The sequence below is a fragment of the Piliocolobus tephrosceles genome, chromosome 6 (genome assembly GCF_002776525.5).
Source record: "Piliocolobus tephrosceles isolate RC106 chromosome 6, ASM277652v3, whole genome shotgun sequence".
In the NCBI taxonomy this organism is placed as follows: Eukaryota; Metazoa; Chordata; class Mammalia; order Primates; family Cercopithecidae; genus Piliocolobus; species Piliocolobus tephrosceles.
In genome coordinates this window covers 160,305,698-160,318,674 of record NC_045439.1, presented here as the reverse complement: position 1 = coordinate 160,318,674, position 12,977 = coordinate 160,305,698, and the positions used below count along the sequence as shown (strand labels likewise).

General features: G+C 50.2%; 1 protein-coding gene across 1 annotated transcript in view; it reads left to right on the top strand.

Moving 5' to 3' along the window:
* ATP10A (ATPase phospholipid transporting 10A (putative)) overlaps window positions 1-10,404 on the top strand; it is a 189,891-nt gene extending 179,487 nt beyond the window's left edge. Inside the window, exons 16-21 of the mRNA XM_023190428.3 lie at window positions 1,395-1,520; window positions 5,673-5,873; window positions 8,060-8,140; window positions 8,220-8,324; window positions 8,817-9,004; window positions 9,151-10,404. Coding sequence (XP_023046196.2) covers window positions 1,395-1,520; window positions 5,673-5,873; window positions 8,060-8,140; window positions 8,220-8,324; window positions 8,817-9,004; window positions 9,151-9,769 — 1,320 coding nt within the window. The 3' untranslated portion in view covers window positions 9,770-10,404. The remainder of the gene's footprint in view (window positions 1-1,394; window positions 1,521-5,672; window positions 5,874-8,059; window positions 8,141-8,219; window positions 8,325-8,816; window positions 9,005-9,150) is intronic.
* Window positions 10,405-12,977: the final 2,573 nt, after the last annotated feature.

The window sequence follows — 12,977 nt, the reverse complement described above, 5'->3', positions numbered from 1 at the left end:
GAGCCAGGGGTACAAGATGACCCCAACATCTCCGATCCTGCTCTCCTGAAATTCCCAGAAAAGCTGGGAGGCTTTGGAAAGGTCACTCTGACGGAAGGACAAGCATCGTGTTTGAGGCCTGGATTTAGGGGAGGAAGGGGCTGCAGAAGGCTGGCAAGCCAGGCGCCCTCAGCAGGGTTTGACTGTGGTTCTCAAGGGAGGGGGTTCCTTCTTCAAAGACAGCTTAGAGTTTGGTCTTGCAGGCCATCAGCCTCTTTTTAACACTTGCCCCTTTTGACTGAACTTTTCAGACAGATTCTGTGGAGGACGGGGACTGTGTCTCATGGTGTCTGTTTCTCCAAGTCTGTGGCTGGCAATCGTGGAGTCCTAATAGATGATTTTTGAGAGAATGAGTCGTGGGGTTAATGAGTGAAGCGTCACAGAACACGAAGAGACTCTAAGCCCCTGTGTGTTGGCAGGAAGAGGCAGAGAGACATTTGCTGTGAAATCCTTAACTTTTGGTTCAGAAAATTGATGTTCTAAGGTTTTGTGTATCATGACACTATTCCATTGCAAGCATACCACTTGAGGCATCATTTACCACTTTCTACATATTATTTGAGTATAGGGAAATCAGTTAGATGTTAAAGGCAGATTGGCATTTTGTTTAGCATAACCTGATGGTAAGGAGAAATCTAACTTTTTCTGCCATTTTGTTTGATTTTTTTTTTTTTCCCAAAGACATTTATTGTACAGTGGGTTTCAAATTATTCTGGAGACAAAAGGTATCATTTGACGGCGTTTTCCAGCCTAGTTGGCTTCATCGTGTAGGCACCTTGCTTGATGATGTGCAGGGGAATCTTCCACGGCAGGGTCCTGCCTGTCCATGGAGGAAACGTCTTTTCCACTCCCTCCTGCACACCATCACCAAGGCTCCTGGGAGAACAGCCCAAAATGCACCTCCCAGGACGGGGAATGTCTGTCTCTGATGCATATGGCAGGAGCAGCTTCGGGTCATCCTTGGGTTGTGATCATGGACCGATTTAGAGGAAAATGACATCCAGGGGTGAAGAAAGGCAGATACACTCCATGCATCTCTGTGTTTTGTCATTTGTTGAGAAAACAGCAGGAAAAGGAAAACATTTGAAACCCCATTAATGACACATATTTGAAAGCTTAAATGAATCCTATAAGGTGACACCCCTGAACTAGCGTGTTGGGCGCGATGGCCTCTTTTGTAATGGAAGGAGATGCTGAGGGAGATGACAGCAATTGAGACCCTGGCCAGCCACGCTCCCACTGTGATCGGAACGGGAATTTTCCTTGCCTGTTGTGTACCTTGCATTTTGAGAAGAGAAGACAAACCTTACACCAGGTCAGCATCGCCAGTAACGGGAATCCTTCTCCCTTTGAAGGCAGTGATGGCCAGCGACTTTGCGGTGCCGAAATTCCGATACCTGGAGAGGCTCTTGATTCTTCACGGGCATTGGTGCTACTCCCGACTTGCCAACATGGTGCTGTACTTCTTCTACAAAAACACAGTAGGTATTGGATACCTGCCTAGAATTTTGGAATTGGAAGATTCGGTTCTTAGGACCATCGCCTGAATGAGGCCAGTGGGCTGTCCACGGCCTCACATCTGCTCCATCCTCCTTTGCCTGTGCGAGTGCCCCCTGTCCTGGGCTGGCTCTGCACTCTATAGGCTCAGGGTCTAATTCAGGGGCATGAGAGCAGCTGCATCTCTATGGAGAGGTGGTGGAAACAGGTAGCTAACACTAGCAAGTCCACTGACGGCTGCAGAGTGAGAAGGGGTGTAGTTATGAGGCTAGCATTTTGCACGGGGGCACACAGCTGGTAAACCTTCAAGGCTGCATTCACCCCAGGCCACCCGGCTCCCCCTCCCAGGCTCCTAACCACTCTGTGTCGTGGGTTTCTCAGGTATCCCCAACAGGAGTCCTCTAATCAGCATTTTCTCTGGAGTAGACAGGAAAAATCCAATCAGTACAAGTGTGCTTTGTGGTCTGGGATCAGAATAAGGGACTTCAGCCACTCTCTGATTCCCATACTGAATGGCCTCTGTTGGGACACACCCACACCAGGACAGGCGGCAGGCGGCAAGCCCCCAGGTCAGGGAGACTCAGACCCCACAGGACGGGGGTGCCCGTGGGGCCTTCCCACTCTCTCCCAGGCTTGCAGAGCAGACGCACCCCTCTCGGATGAGCTCAGTCTGTAGCTGAACTGACCCTGCTGTAAAGTCACGCCCAGGGCAGATTGGCTGCAGACATTTCTGTCTCTCTGGGGACTCTGCAGACAGCCTGGTCATTTCATGTGGTCATTTCATGTGGATCTTCACGGTGGACTCCTAGTTCCTTCTTCACTGCTTCTTTGGCAGATGGGCTCCTCCATAGCCCTGCAGAATGGACCACATGGCCGCTTCAGGGTTCTGCCCCATTTGTAAGCGGTTTCTAGATATTTGACTGAGGAGTTGCTGGGCTGCTGCTGCTTTTGGCTGAATGTACAAACAGGAGACAAAATAAACTCTTAGGATAAGTGATTTTCCAGGATAGTGCCATGAATCTACCTGGCTGAACACCAGAGCTCCAGTGTCAAGACTATCCTGTACTCTTCTGAAAAATAAATAAAATAAAAGCTGTATTCTTTTTCCAGTTCCATATAAAAACTCTCCAGTTAGCTAGCTCTAAACTGTCATTGGTTGTTCATGTTCTTTTCCTTTTTATTTTTTGAGACGGGGTCTCACTATTTTCTCCCAGGCTGGAGTGCAGTGTCGCCATCATAGCTCACTGCAGCCTCAACCTCCTGAGCTCAAGTGATCTTCCAGCCTCAGCCTCCCAAGCAGCTGGGACTACAGGTGTGCACCACCACGCCCATCTAATTTTTTTTTTTTTTTTTTTTTAGGGACAGGGTCTCGCTATGTTGCCCAACCTAGTTCTCCATGTTCTTAATTATTTTTCTGGAGGCTACACCTGCCTTTCTTTTCCCAACCTCTTTCCCCCTCACGCCCACCCCCTTCATTTTTCAGAGCATCTTCTAGCAAATGCATATAGATGCTCAGACCCAGTCAGGGCATGTTTAACTTACAGGTTTGGTCCCAGACATTAATTCAGATTAGGTTGTGCCTGGGACTATCCGAGGAGGGCTGTCACACCACTCCTGGGCTTGCCGGCTCCCACCTCCTTTCTCCCAGCCTGGCATTGAATCCCGAGAGCTTCGAGGCCTCGAGTGCACAGTTGTAAGCCTAGAGGTTCTCAGCTCCCAAAGGAGTGGAGGGATGAATGGGGGTGGGCAGGGCAGAATCCAAACGCCATTTCTATCACTTATTAGCTGTGAGATCTTGAGCAAGTTAATTTCTTCTTTGGATTTTTTTTTTTCTTAAAGACAGGGTCTGATTCTGTTGCCCAGACTGGAGTACAGTGGTGCCACTATAGCTTACTGTATCCTCAAACTCCCAGGCTCAAGCAATCTCCCTGCCTCAGCCTTCCGAGTAGCTGGGACTATAGGCCACCATGCCTAGCAATTTTTTTCTAGTTTGTAGAGACAGGGTGTCGCTGTGTTGCCCAGGCTGGTGTCAGACTCCTGGTCTCAGCTATCGTCCCATCTCTGCCTCCCCAAGTGTGGGATTGTGGGCATGAACCACCATGTCCAGTCATCTTTTAAATCTTAGAAAACAAAATGAAGCCTGTGAGTTGAGCCAGCTGATCCCTAATTCCGAGTTAAAATGGCTCAGATCGAAGGGAGGGCAAGAATGATGTAGGCCAAATCATTAGACATTTCAGATGCAAACAAAGGCCCTGTGACCACCTAGAATGGGCACAGCCTCCTGCTTCCTGCGACGAGTCCCTCCCCATCGAAGGGTGCGGAAAGGAGAAGAGGGGGCCAGTTTTGATTCCATAAAAACGCCAGACCTTTGTTAACAGGCATTAATCTACACAAGGACTTCAAGGATAATCACTCTGCCTCCTGAAATGAGAAATTCATTAGTTTTAGGAATAAGTTGGCCTTTCTTTCCGATAAAAAGCGGAGAAGAAAAGTTTCCATAGCAACAGTGGTTTGGGAAGAAAGCTTTTTGGTACTATAGGAAAAAAAATCTCAATTATCTGAATACTTCTCTTTCTCTTGACTGCATTTGTTACCGATGACTCACTAGGCCAAGCCTGTGGGGGTGAGTGAGCGAGAGCCAGCCGTAGGAGTGAGGAAGGGAAGAAAGTCAATGAATAAAAACCAAATGTTAGTTTTCAGCGTGTAGGGGAAAGGCTGCATATTAAGACATTTAAATCATAGTCTGACACAGGGCTTGGAGGCTATGTGGCATGGTGGGTTATTTCAACATAGACTATTGTTTCTTATGATCTTCACAAGTCACTTTCAAGTCAAGAAACCAAAAACTCAGGGAGGTGAAGTGACTGAGTCACGGTCAAAAGGGTAGATAGCTGCAGCTCTAGAACCAAGCCCAGGCTTTGTGGTGCCCAGCAGAGAATGTCTGTCCAGCGTCAGAGCTGGGACTGTACCTGCCCTCCAGGCCAAGACCCATCACAGTTGAACAAGTTGGGCTTCTTACTCACACCGTGACCTCAGCCAAGTCATTTGATGTCTTGGAACTTCAAATTCCCTCTCTGTATGTGGGGTAAGAGCACTCGCCCTGCCTGAGTCCCGAACAAGGGAAATAACGATGCCACTCACCACCACACGCTGTAGGCGCGCGCCGATAGCTCGCCAGGAACTCCCGTGAGTACTCGAAATGCACTGGGCCTCTCAATGCTGACAGCAGCTGCATTGGCCGAGTGGCATTGGTGTGCCCATGCCATGAGCAAGGAAAGCGAGAATGAGGGGTTCATGCTGTGTGCCCAGCTGCATAGCTCATGAGTGTTAGAATGCTTTGCAATCACTACACTGTCATGGCCACCGTATACATGCACTCAGGCCGCTGATCCTGAGGGATCTAGCCATAGTGAGAAGAGACCTGACCTTGTTCCCGCCCCACTGAGCAGGGGCCGGAGGTGGCTGCTCCACCTCCCTGGATCTCACTTTCCTGTTCTGCTGAGCCGGTAGCTGTAGCTATGAGGATCAGAGATGACGCCTCTCCCTCTCCCCCCAGCAGAGGTCCCCGCAGCGATGCTGATGAGGTCGTTGGCTTTGCTATTGTGCTTTTGTGTGTCCTCCCCTCAGTGGGAGTCAGTCAGTGCCCACTGCACCTCCTCAGAGAGTATGCAGGTCACTAAAGAGGAGACGGGAGCAGAGATAGAGCCACAGGTAGGCTTTGTCTGGGGTCACAGACAGAGGAGGGCCACTAGGGAAGAAGCCACAGCTCATACCCAACTGGCCCTCTTGAAATGTGAGCAGCCCTAGCGCCCTGTGAAACCTTGGTTTTGTTTTATGTTGATGATCCAGAGCCTGTCAAGCACAAAACCTCATCCCCACAAGGGCTGCCCCCGGGAACTCCCGATTCCCACCGCCAGTTCTTCTTTCTTAGGGAGTGAGGAGGGTGAAAGGGAAGGAGGAAGCGGGAGAGGCGGAGGCCAGCAGCAGGACTCGAGGTCACAGCTGTCTTTGGAAGAAATTGCTGCCAATACAGTTAATCTTGACTGAAACTCTACAGGCCTGTCAGCTCCCTCGATGAGAATCCTCAGCAATGACTGAAGACTCGCCGGTTCCTCTTCTTCCTTTCTTGATTTCAGATGTTTGTGGGCCTCCTGTTTTGGTTCCAGTTTTTCTGTGGCTTCTCTGCATCTGCCATGATTGACCAGTGGTATCTAATCTTCTTTAATCTGCTCTTCTCGTCGCTTCCCCCGCTCGTGACTGGGGTGCTGGACAGGGATGTGCCGGCCAACGTGCTGCAGACCAACCCGCAGCTCTACAAGAGTGGCCAGAACATGGAGGTAAAGTTCCCCGGAGTTTCCGCCTTCCGCCTCCTGACTCTGCCCCCCACGTTCACCCTTCCAAAGCGCCAGTCCCCCAGCCTCCCTGGGGGAGGTGGACACCCTGGACAAACAGAAATTCTAGAACTCACCATTCTAGAGGAAGGAGAAAAAGGGCCACTGTCTGCTTGGCTGCAGTGCATTGAGTGTCGTAAGCAAAACTGTCCCCCCTCCAAGAGTCTCCAGGCGCCCAGGGAAAGCCCAGAGTCCGGGTCAGTCGCAGGGGATCATGGAGGCTGGAGGGGGGATTTTTCTAAAGCAAGGAAGAAAATGTGACTTATTTTGAATGGAAATTAACAAGAAGACAAACCCACAGGGAAGCCACTGAGCCACTGAAAGAGCAACTAGATTTAAATACATATTGACATTCATATACCACATAGATTCACACACAGATGACCAGCTGTTTCTAGCCAGCCATTAAAGTAAACAGTAAGTGCTTGTCTTTGCCTTGAATTAGTCCATGTGGGTAAAAAGAACATGGAGTCTCATTTCTCCTGCAATAATCCCTAATTCCAGATTCATTCACTGGTGAGTTAACTTCCCTTGGCCACCTCTGTGAATATTCGGTTCCCACAGAAGCAGGCTGCATGCACGGGGTGCCGGAGGCGGAGGGCCAGGGAGGGGAGCAGGGCCTCTGCTTGTTGTCTGTTGCTTCAGGGGAATTCCCATCCTTGGCCAGGCCTCAGCCTCCTCGGCCACCTGTGGGACCAAGACGCTGGGAGCGTGTCCTGTCCTGTGGAATCGGGTGGCCCACGAGAGCCCGGCCAGCACTTTCCCTCAGTGTCAGCCAGAGCTCCTTCCCCAGTCTGTTTCCTGCAGGTCCCGTGCCAGCTGCTCTCGGACTTGGCAGGGTCAAATACACATTTGGTCACCCGGGGAATAGAGACTGTTCGTCTCTATCAAGGTTATTTTCATTTCTGCCCACGGGTATATAGCTTTTTGCTTTTAACATTGGGACACGTCCATTGTGTGATTTTAAAATCGCTCTTAAGAAACATTCTAAGGGACCCACCACCAAGAGAGGCAAAACCTGGTCCAAGTGGAAGGAATGCAAGGGCTCACACTGGGGGGAAGGCCTGGAACTTCAGGTGCTGTTCCTACTCGAGAGATGTGTTCCCTGGCAAGATGTAGAAAGCAGTTTCATCCTTTTTTTTTTTTTTTTTTTTTTATGAGACTGGGTCTCACTCTGTCGTCCAGGCTGGGGTGCAGTGGTGCAATCTCCGCTCACTGCAAGCTCCACCTCCCGGGTTCAAGCAATTCTCCTGCCTCAGCCTCCCGAGTAACTGGGACTACAGGCACCCGCCATCACGCCCGGCTAGTTTTTTTGTATTTTTAGTAGAGTCAGGATTTCACCATGTTAGCCAGGATGGTCTCGATCTCCTGACATCGTGATCTGCCCGTCTCGGCCTCCCAAAGTGCTGGGATTACAGGCGTGAGCCACCGCCCCCGGCCAGTTTCATCTTTTTACTGTGAACCTGGAGCTACTGAAGTGCTTGTTGGTGCATGTGTTCCCAGTAACTCAGCTGCAGATAGTTTTGTAGGTGTTTGGTAGTGCTTTTCATCAGGCCTCTGAGGCCTCACATCTCCAAAAGTCCTGAGAGAATGGGTTTTCCTCGGGTACTTGCCTTGTGCATTCACTTATGTGTAGCATTCTAGGAAATGTCATTCGAGGTGTCAACCTAAATAGCAAACAGAGAGAGGCTCTCTAAAAGAGAATGGTGTTTATTCGGGAATAGGGCATTGCAGTGGGAATATGTGTGCTGTAGTAAACTACGTGCATATTTAGGGAGGTAAAGGAAGACATATATATTTAAAGGAAAAAACTTCACAATTGTTTTGAGATGCTCTTTCCTTGGCTACAAGGATAAACAACAAAAATGATGCCTGTCTGAGGTTGGACAGACAGTTGCTGGGCACATGTCCTTACAGATACATTTTTTGTGGATATGATCATTTTTGTTGTCAGACATTTATGCATAAGAACCCTCCCTTCATGGTCTTTCCCAGCTCTATTCCTCAGGGCTGGCTTTTGTTGTTGTTGTTGTTGTTGTTTTTAACACAAGTGACTCCATTTTTATTCTAACTGCTTTCACAGAGGATGCCAGCACTTCACTGTAACATCACTGATTGTTTTTGTGTCCCAGGAATACCGGCCGCGAACATTCTGGTTTAACATGGCCGACGCCACCTTCCAGAGCCTGGTTTGCTTTTCCATTCCTTACCTGGTAAGTTGGCCCCCGGGCGCAGTTTTTCTTACCAGCTGCATCCGGGGACCTACAGATCCAGGACCCCGCTGTCTTTCAGGCCTACTATGACTCGAACGTGGACCTGTTCACCTGGGGGACCCCTATCGTGACAATCGCACTGCTCACCTTCCTGCTGCACCTCGGCATTGAGACCAAAACCTGGGTGAGAGCTGCCTGCGTGGCCACGTCTCAGAAGGGCACTGATGCCGTGGACCCTACACTTCCCTGCAGATTCATGAGGTCGATTGGAGTAGACAGGAGACCGCAAAGCTGACCTCACTGTGATGAGGAGGACAGTGGCGCATTCCCCAGCCCTGCGGTGTGGGGAGCCGCTGCAGCCCGATGCTCGCACTTCCCCAGCCACGCTCATCTCCCTCCCGCCTCTGTCCCTCCTGCACCAGCACATTCTCTCCCTTCCCTCCTGTCTTGCCCTCTCGCCCCCGACTCCATCTCACCTCCTGTGCATCTCCCAGGGTGGTCCACAGGTTCCGGAGGCCTCACTGAGCCCCACCGGTGACCCGCGTCATAGACCACAGTGTGTCCGAAGGCCTCAGACCCTCACACCCGCTCATTGATGACTGGCACGTTTTTGGTATTGTCATTGTTGTCACTTTTAGGTGGAAATAAAAGCCCTTTCTTTCTCATTCCCCCTCAGACCTGGCTCAACTGGATAACGTGTGGCTTCAGTGTCCTTTTGTTTTTCGCCGTGGCTTTGATTTACAACGCGTCTTGTGCCACGTGCTATCCTCCATCCAACCCTTACTGGACTATGCAGGCCTTACTGGGTGACCCCGTGTTTTACTTGACTTGCCTGATGACACCTGTCGCTGCACTGCTGCCCAGGTGGGTGTCGGAGTGGGACGGTGCCGCGGAGCCCCGAGGGGGCCCGGACAGCACTGGCGTTGCTTCTGCCCTGTGAGGGTCTCTGGAAGCTCAGAGACACCACCCACAGCGATACCTAACTTTCTGTTTTAATGTGCTCTTTCCAGATTGTTTTTCAGATCCCTCCAGGGGAGCGTTTTCCCCACCCAGCTTCAGCTGGCACGTCAGTTGGCCAGGAAGTCCCCCAGAAGACACAGGACTCCCAAAGAGACCTTTGCTCAGGGCTGCCTCCCGAAGGACTCAGGAACCGAGCACTCAGCAGGGAGGACCGTCTCTGTGCCCCTGTCCCAGCCTTCGTGGCACACACAGCAGCCAGCCTGCTCCCCAGAGGCCAGCGGGGAGCCCAGCACGGCGGACATGAGCATGGCGTTGAGGGAGCACACCCTGCTGGAAAGGCTGAGTGCACCGGCCCCCAGGTCCTCCACGCCAGGGGATGCTGTCCCGGGAGGGTGTCCTGAGGAGTCCAAGGTGAGAGCTGCCAGCATCAGCAGGGTGACCCCCCTGTCTTCCCTCTTCAGCCTGCCCCCCTTCAGCTTACTCAACTGGATTTCCTCCTGGTCACTGGTCAGCAGGCTGGGGAGCGTCCTACAGTTCAGCCGGACGGAGCAGCATGCCCATGGACAAACCGCACGTGGACTTGCTGTCCAGCCCCACTCAGGCCGATCAGGACTTCAGGGGCCAGACCACAGACTACTTATAGGAGCATCTTCAAGGCGGTCGCAGTGAAAACCTTGAAATGGCCTTTTTAAATATATATAAATAAATTAATATTATTTATGTTTATTATTTGCACAGAAGAGTTCTAGGGAGATGTATTTCTAAATGTTTCCCAGGCTAATACAGGAAACAAGAGGTACCAAAAAAGAGAGTTTATTTTTTAAAGTTCTGAGTAGAGAATATTGAAAAGAAAAAGAAGAGCTTTAACATATATAAAAGTTTAAAGAAGAGTGACGGTTGAAAAGTGTGTTTAGATTTATTTTTTCATCTCATTTTTAAGAACAAGCAGTGTGATTTGTTTTCTTCAGCGTGCATGGCTCTGCTTTCCCTGGGTACAAACGTGTGACCGCGCATAGTGAATGCAGCCAGGTGCGAACACGGGGGAGCAGAGATGGCAGAGGGCAGAGCACGTGGCCCCCAGACGCAGAGTCCCCCACGGGCTTCCAGTCCCACCGACACGGGAGGGCTGGGCTCTGCTTTATCCAGGTGAGGGAAAGGGAGACCTCAAGAAACATTCATGGTTGAGTGCATCCCAGCATTCTGTTCCGGCAGGCATTTCACGAAGACCACTTAGGTATTACAGCCTGGTGTAGTATTTTGCCTGTTAAATCGTAACAAGCAATAAACAACCTTCACTTTGCCAAGAGAGTGTGTCCAGTTCCCACTGGTGTATGAAATGATTAATAGCTGACCTCCCAGAGTATGATCTGAGGGCACTTCCGTAAGGCAAGTCCTTTTAGAGGCGATGAAGAAAACAGCTGCATGGCACACACCGAGGCTGCTGCACAGCCAGCCACCGCGGCACCCTGCACCAGGCCATCGGCACCACGTGCCAAGGAGCTCAGCCAACTTCGGGCATTTTTCTAACGAGCCGTTAGTTCTGTCCCTCTAAAACTAGAGAAGGAAGGGGAGGAAATGATGACAATCCAAGGCAATGCTGTGGCCTGTTCTCTTCCGAGTCCTCCTTTCTGCTTTGTCAAACAGTTCTTAGTTGCTGGCTCTGCTCAGCACTGGGGCTGTGAGGGTGTGCTTCCTGCTGTATGGAGAGACCTAGGGCCTCTTTGGATGCCTGTCTTCAAGGACAGCAATGCAGAGAGGGCACAGGATCTGAGGACAAAGAAATTCCTAAGCACAGCGTGTCAGGAAAGAGTGGCTCATTCCACAATGTGTGTGGGCCATTGCAAGTCACAGAAAATGCACCTCATTCCAGTCCAGCAGAAAAGCAGGCACAGGCTCAGTGCAGGTCCCAAGAGAGGGTGCCTGGACTCAGCAACTCAGACCTGGGCTTTTCTCCCTTATCCCTCCCTTGGCTTTCAGGGACAGCTTTGTCCTGGGGCTGCCTCTGTTCTTGGAGATGCTTGGCTGGAGTCACCCTCAGGACTTATCCATGCATCACTGTTCAGAAGAGACAGAGGGCCCCTCTCTCCACATTCCAGAGTCCCGGTTTCCTCAGCCTCACCCTGCAGAGCTTGCACAACATCCTCAGAACCGTTCACTGGCAAATGGAGGGAAACGTCCCGACCGGGACTCCCAGCTGGAGCTGGGAGAGAAGGTCCACTTCCCTCAGAACACCTGAGATGCTGCATGAGTGGACGTCAGAGGAATCTCTATGCCGTTAAATGGGGGAGACAAAGGGGTGGTGGGGACTTCAGCAGCCAGTGATTTCAGACTGAAGGTGACAGCCATGCCCACCCTGCCCAGCCCGATGCCACCTCCTCTGTTCTTGGAACAACACATAGGAAAAGAATCTCCTTGGGAAGGTGGCAGTGCTCCCTGAATTAAGGGAGTGGTTGTGAGCACCAAGTACAAGGACTAGACGCATATTTACGTGTGTATCTGAGAGTTCCAGGTGCCCAGTTCCCAGACGATCCTGCACACACACCTACCTTCTTTCCAGAGCACGTCTTTCTCCTCTGGAGAGTAGATGCTTGCTCCTGGGAAATGGAATGACCTTGGCGCTGGCTTCAGGAATATGCATCCCACAGTCAGTTGAGAGAAATAAATGTTGTAAAGGGCATTGACAGCTGCTGTTAGGATGGGGAGTATTCACAGAAATCCACAATTATAACAATTCATGCCGAGCAACTAAGTTTGATGTCAAAATGAACATATGGGGGCGAACTTCATGATTATCTCAAAGAAAGCAGTAGGTGAAATAGGTTACCAAATCCTAAAAACGAATCTAAAATAAGTAGGAAGGCTGGCTTCCTAAGGCTTGGTGACAAAATAGCTGGGTTAGTCATTGGACATTGTACAGTGTGCCTAACTCGTCAAAGTCAAAATCAATTAATTCTAAGTTCTTGGAGGTCGGATACTATGTCCTCTTCCCTATCCCTGGCACTTTGCACAGAACCTACCCGTTGGAATACGCTGAGAAAATGTTTGAAGAATCTAAGAATGAGTGGTAATCCTGAAACGCTGAAGGCAGTCCTGTGATAATCAGAGGTAAAGGACAATTGCTTGCTTTAACCCATTATGATTTAATATTTTCTGTAATTTCTGGCTACTATAACAAGACTTGCATTCTTCAAAAGAAGACGTGAAGTAAAAAGACACTGGGTTGAAAATAAATGGATGCAAAAGAATTTAATATAGAAACAATATGTAAAAGAAAGGAGACATAATTATATTAATATCAGACAACATAGACTTCAGGTCATAAAGAGGGATGTGATAATGGTAAAAAGGCCGGCTTCTCGGGACATGAGAATCGCCCAAGTGATACACCCCTAATAACCAGAGCTTTAAAATACATGAAACTAAAATTTACAAAAAGGAGAAACAGACAAATCATGAATATACCCAGACTGTCGTTCAGTCATTTATAGAATAGAGAAGAGAGTGGGTGTAGGAGTTAAAGGGATATAGGCTATTTCTTTATTTGTGACTAGAAAATGCAGGCCCAGCTGTAAGTGTGCATGGCGGCAAGTGCTTGGATGTAACTACAAGGAGAGCTTCTCCCCTGCACATAGAAGCTGCCCAAGCCATGCAAGGCCAGGGAGGCGCAGGGAGGGGTGCAGAGTGCAGAGAGGAACAGCAAGAGAGACCCGGGAGAGCAGTGAGCACAGAGTGGGTCCCGGCTCCCTGACTCGTTGGCCAGGAGGCACCTGCCCTCGTCGTATCTGTGCCTTCAGTAAGGCACTGAGACTCAGCTCCGCCCTCCTCCTGCTTTCCTCGGATCTCTACTGAAAATGCCCGTTTGGACCTGTTACCTCGA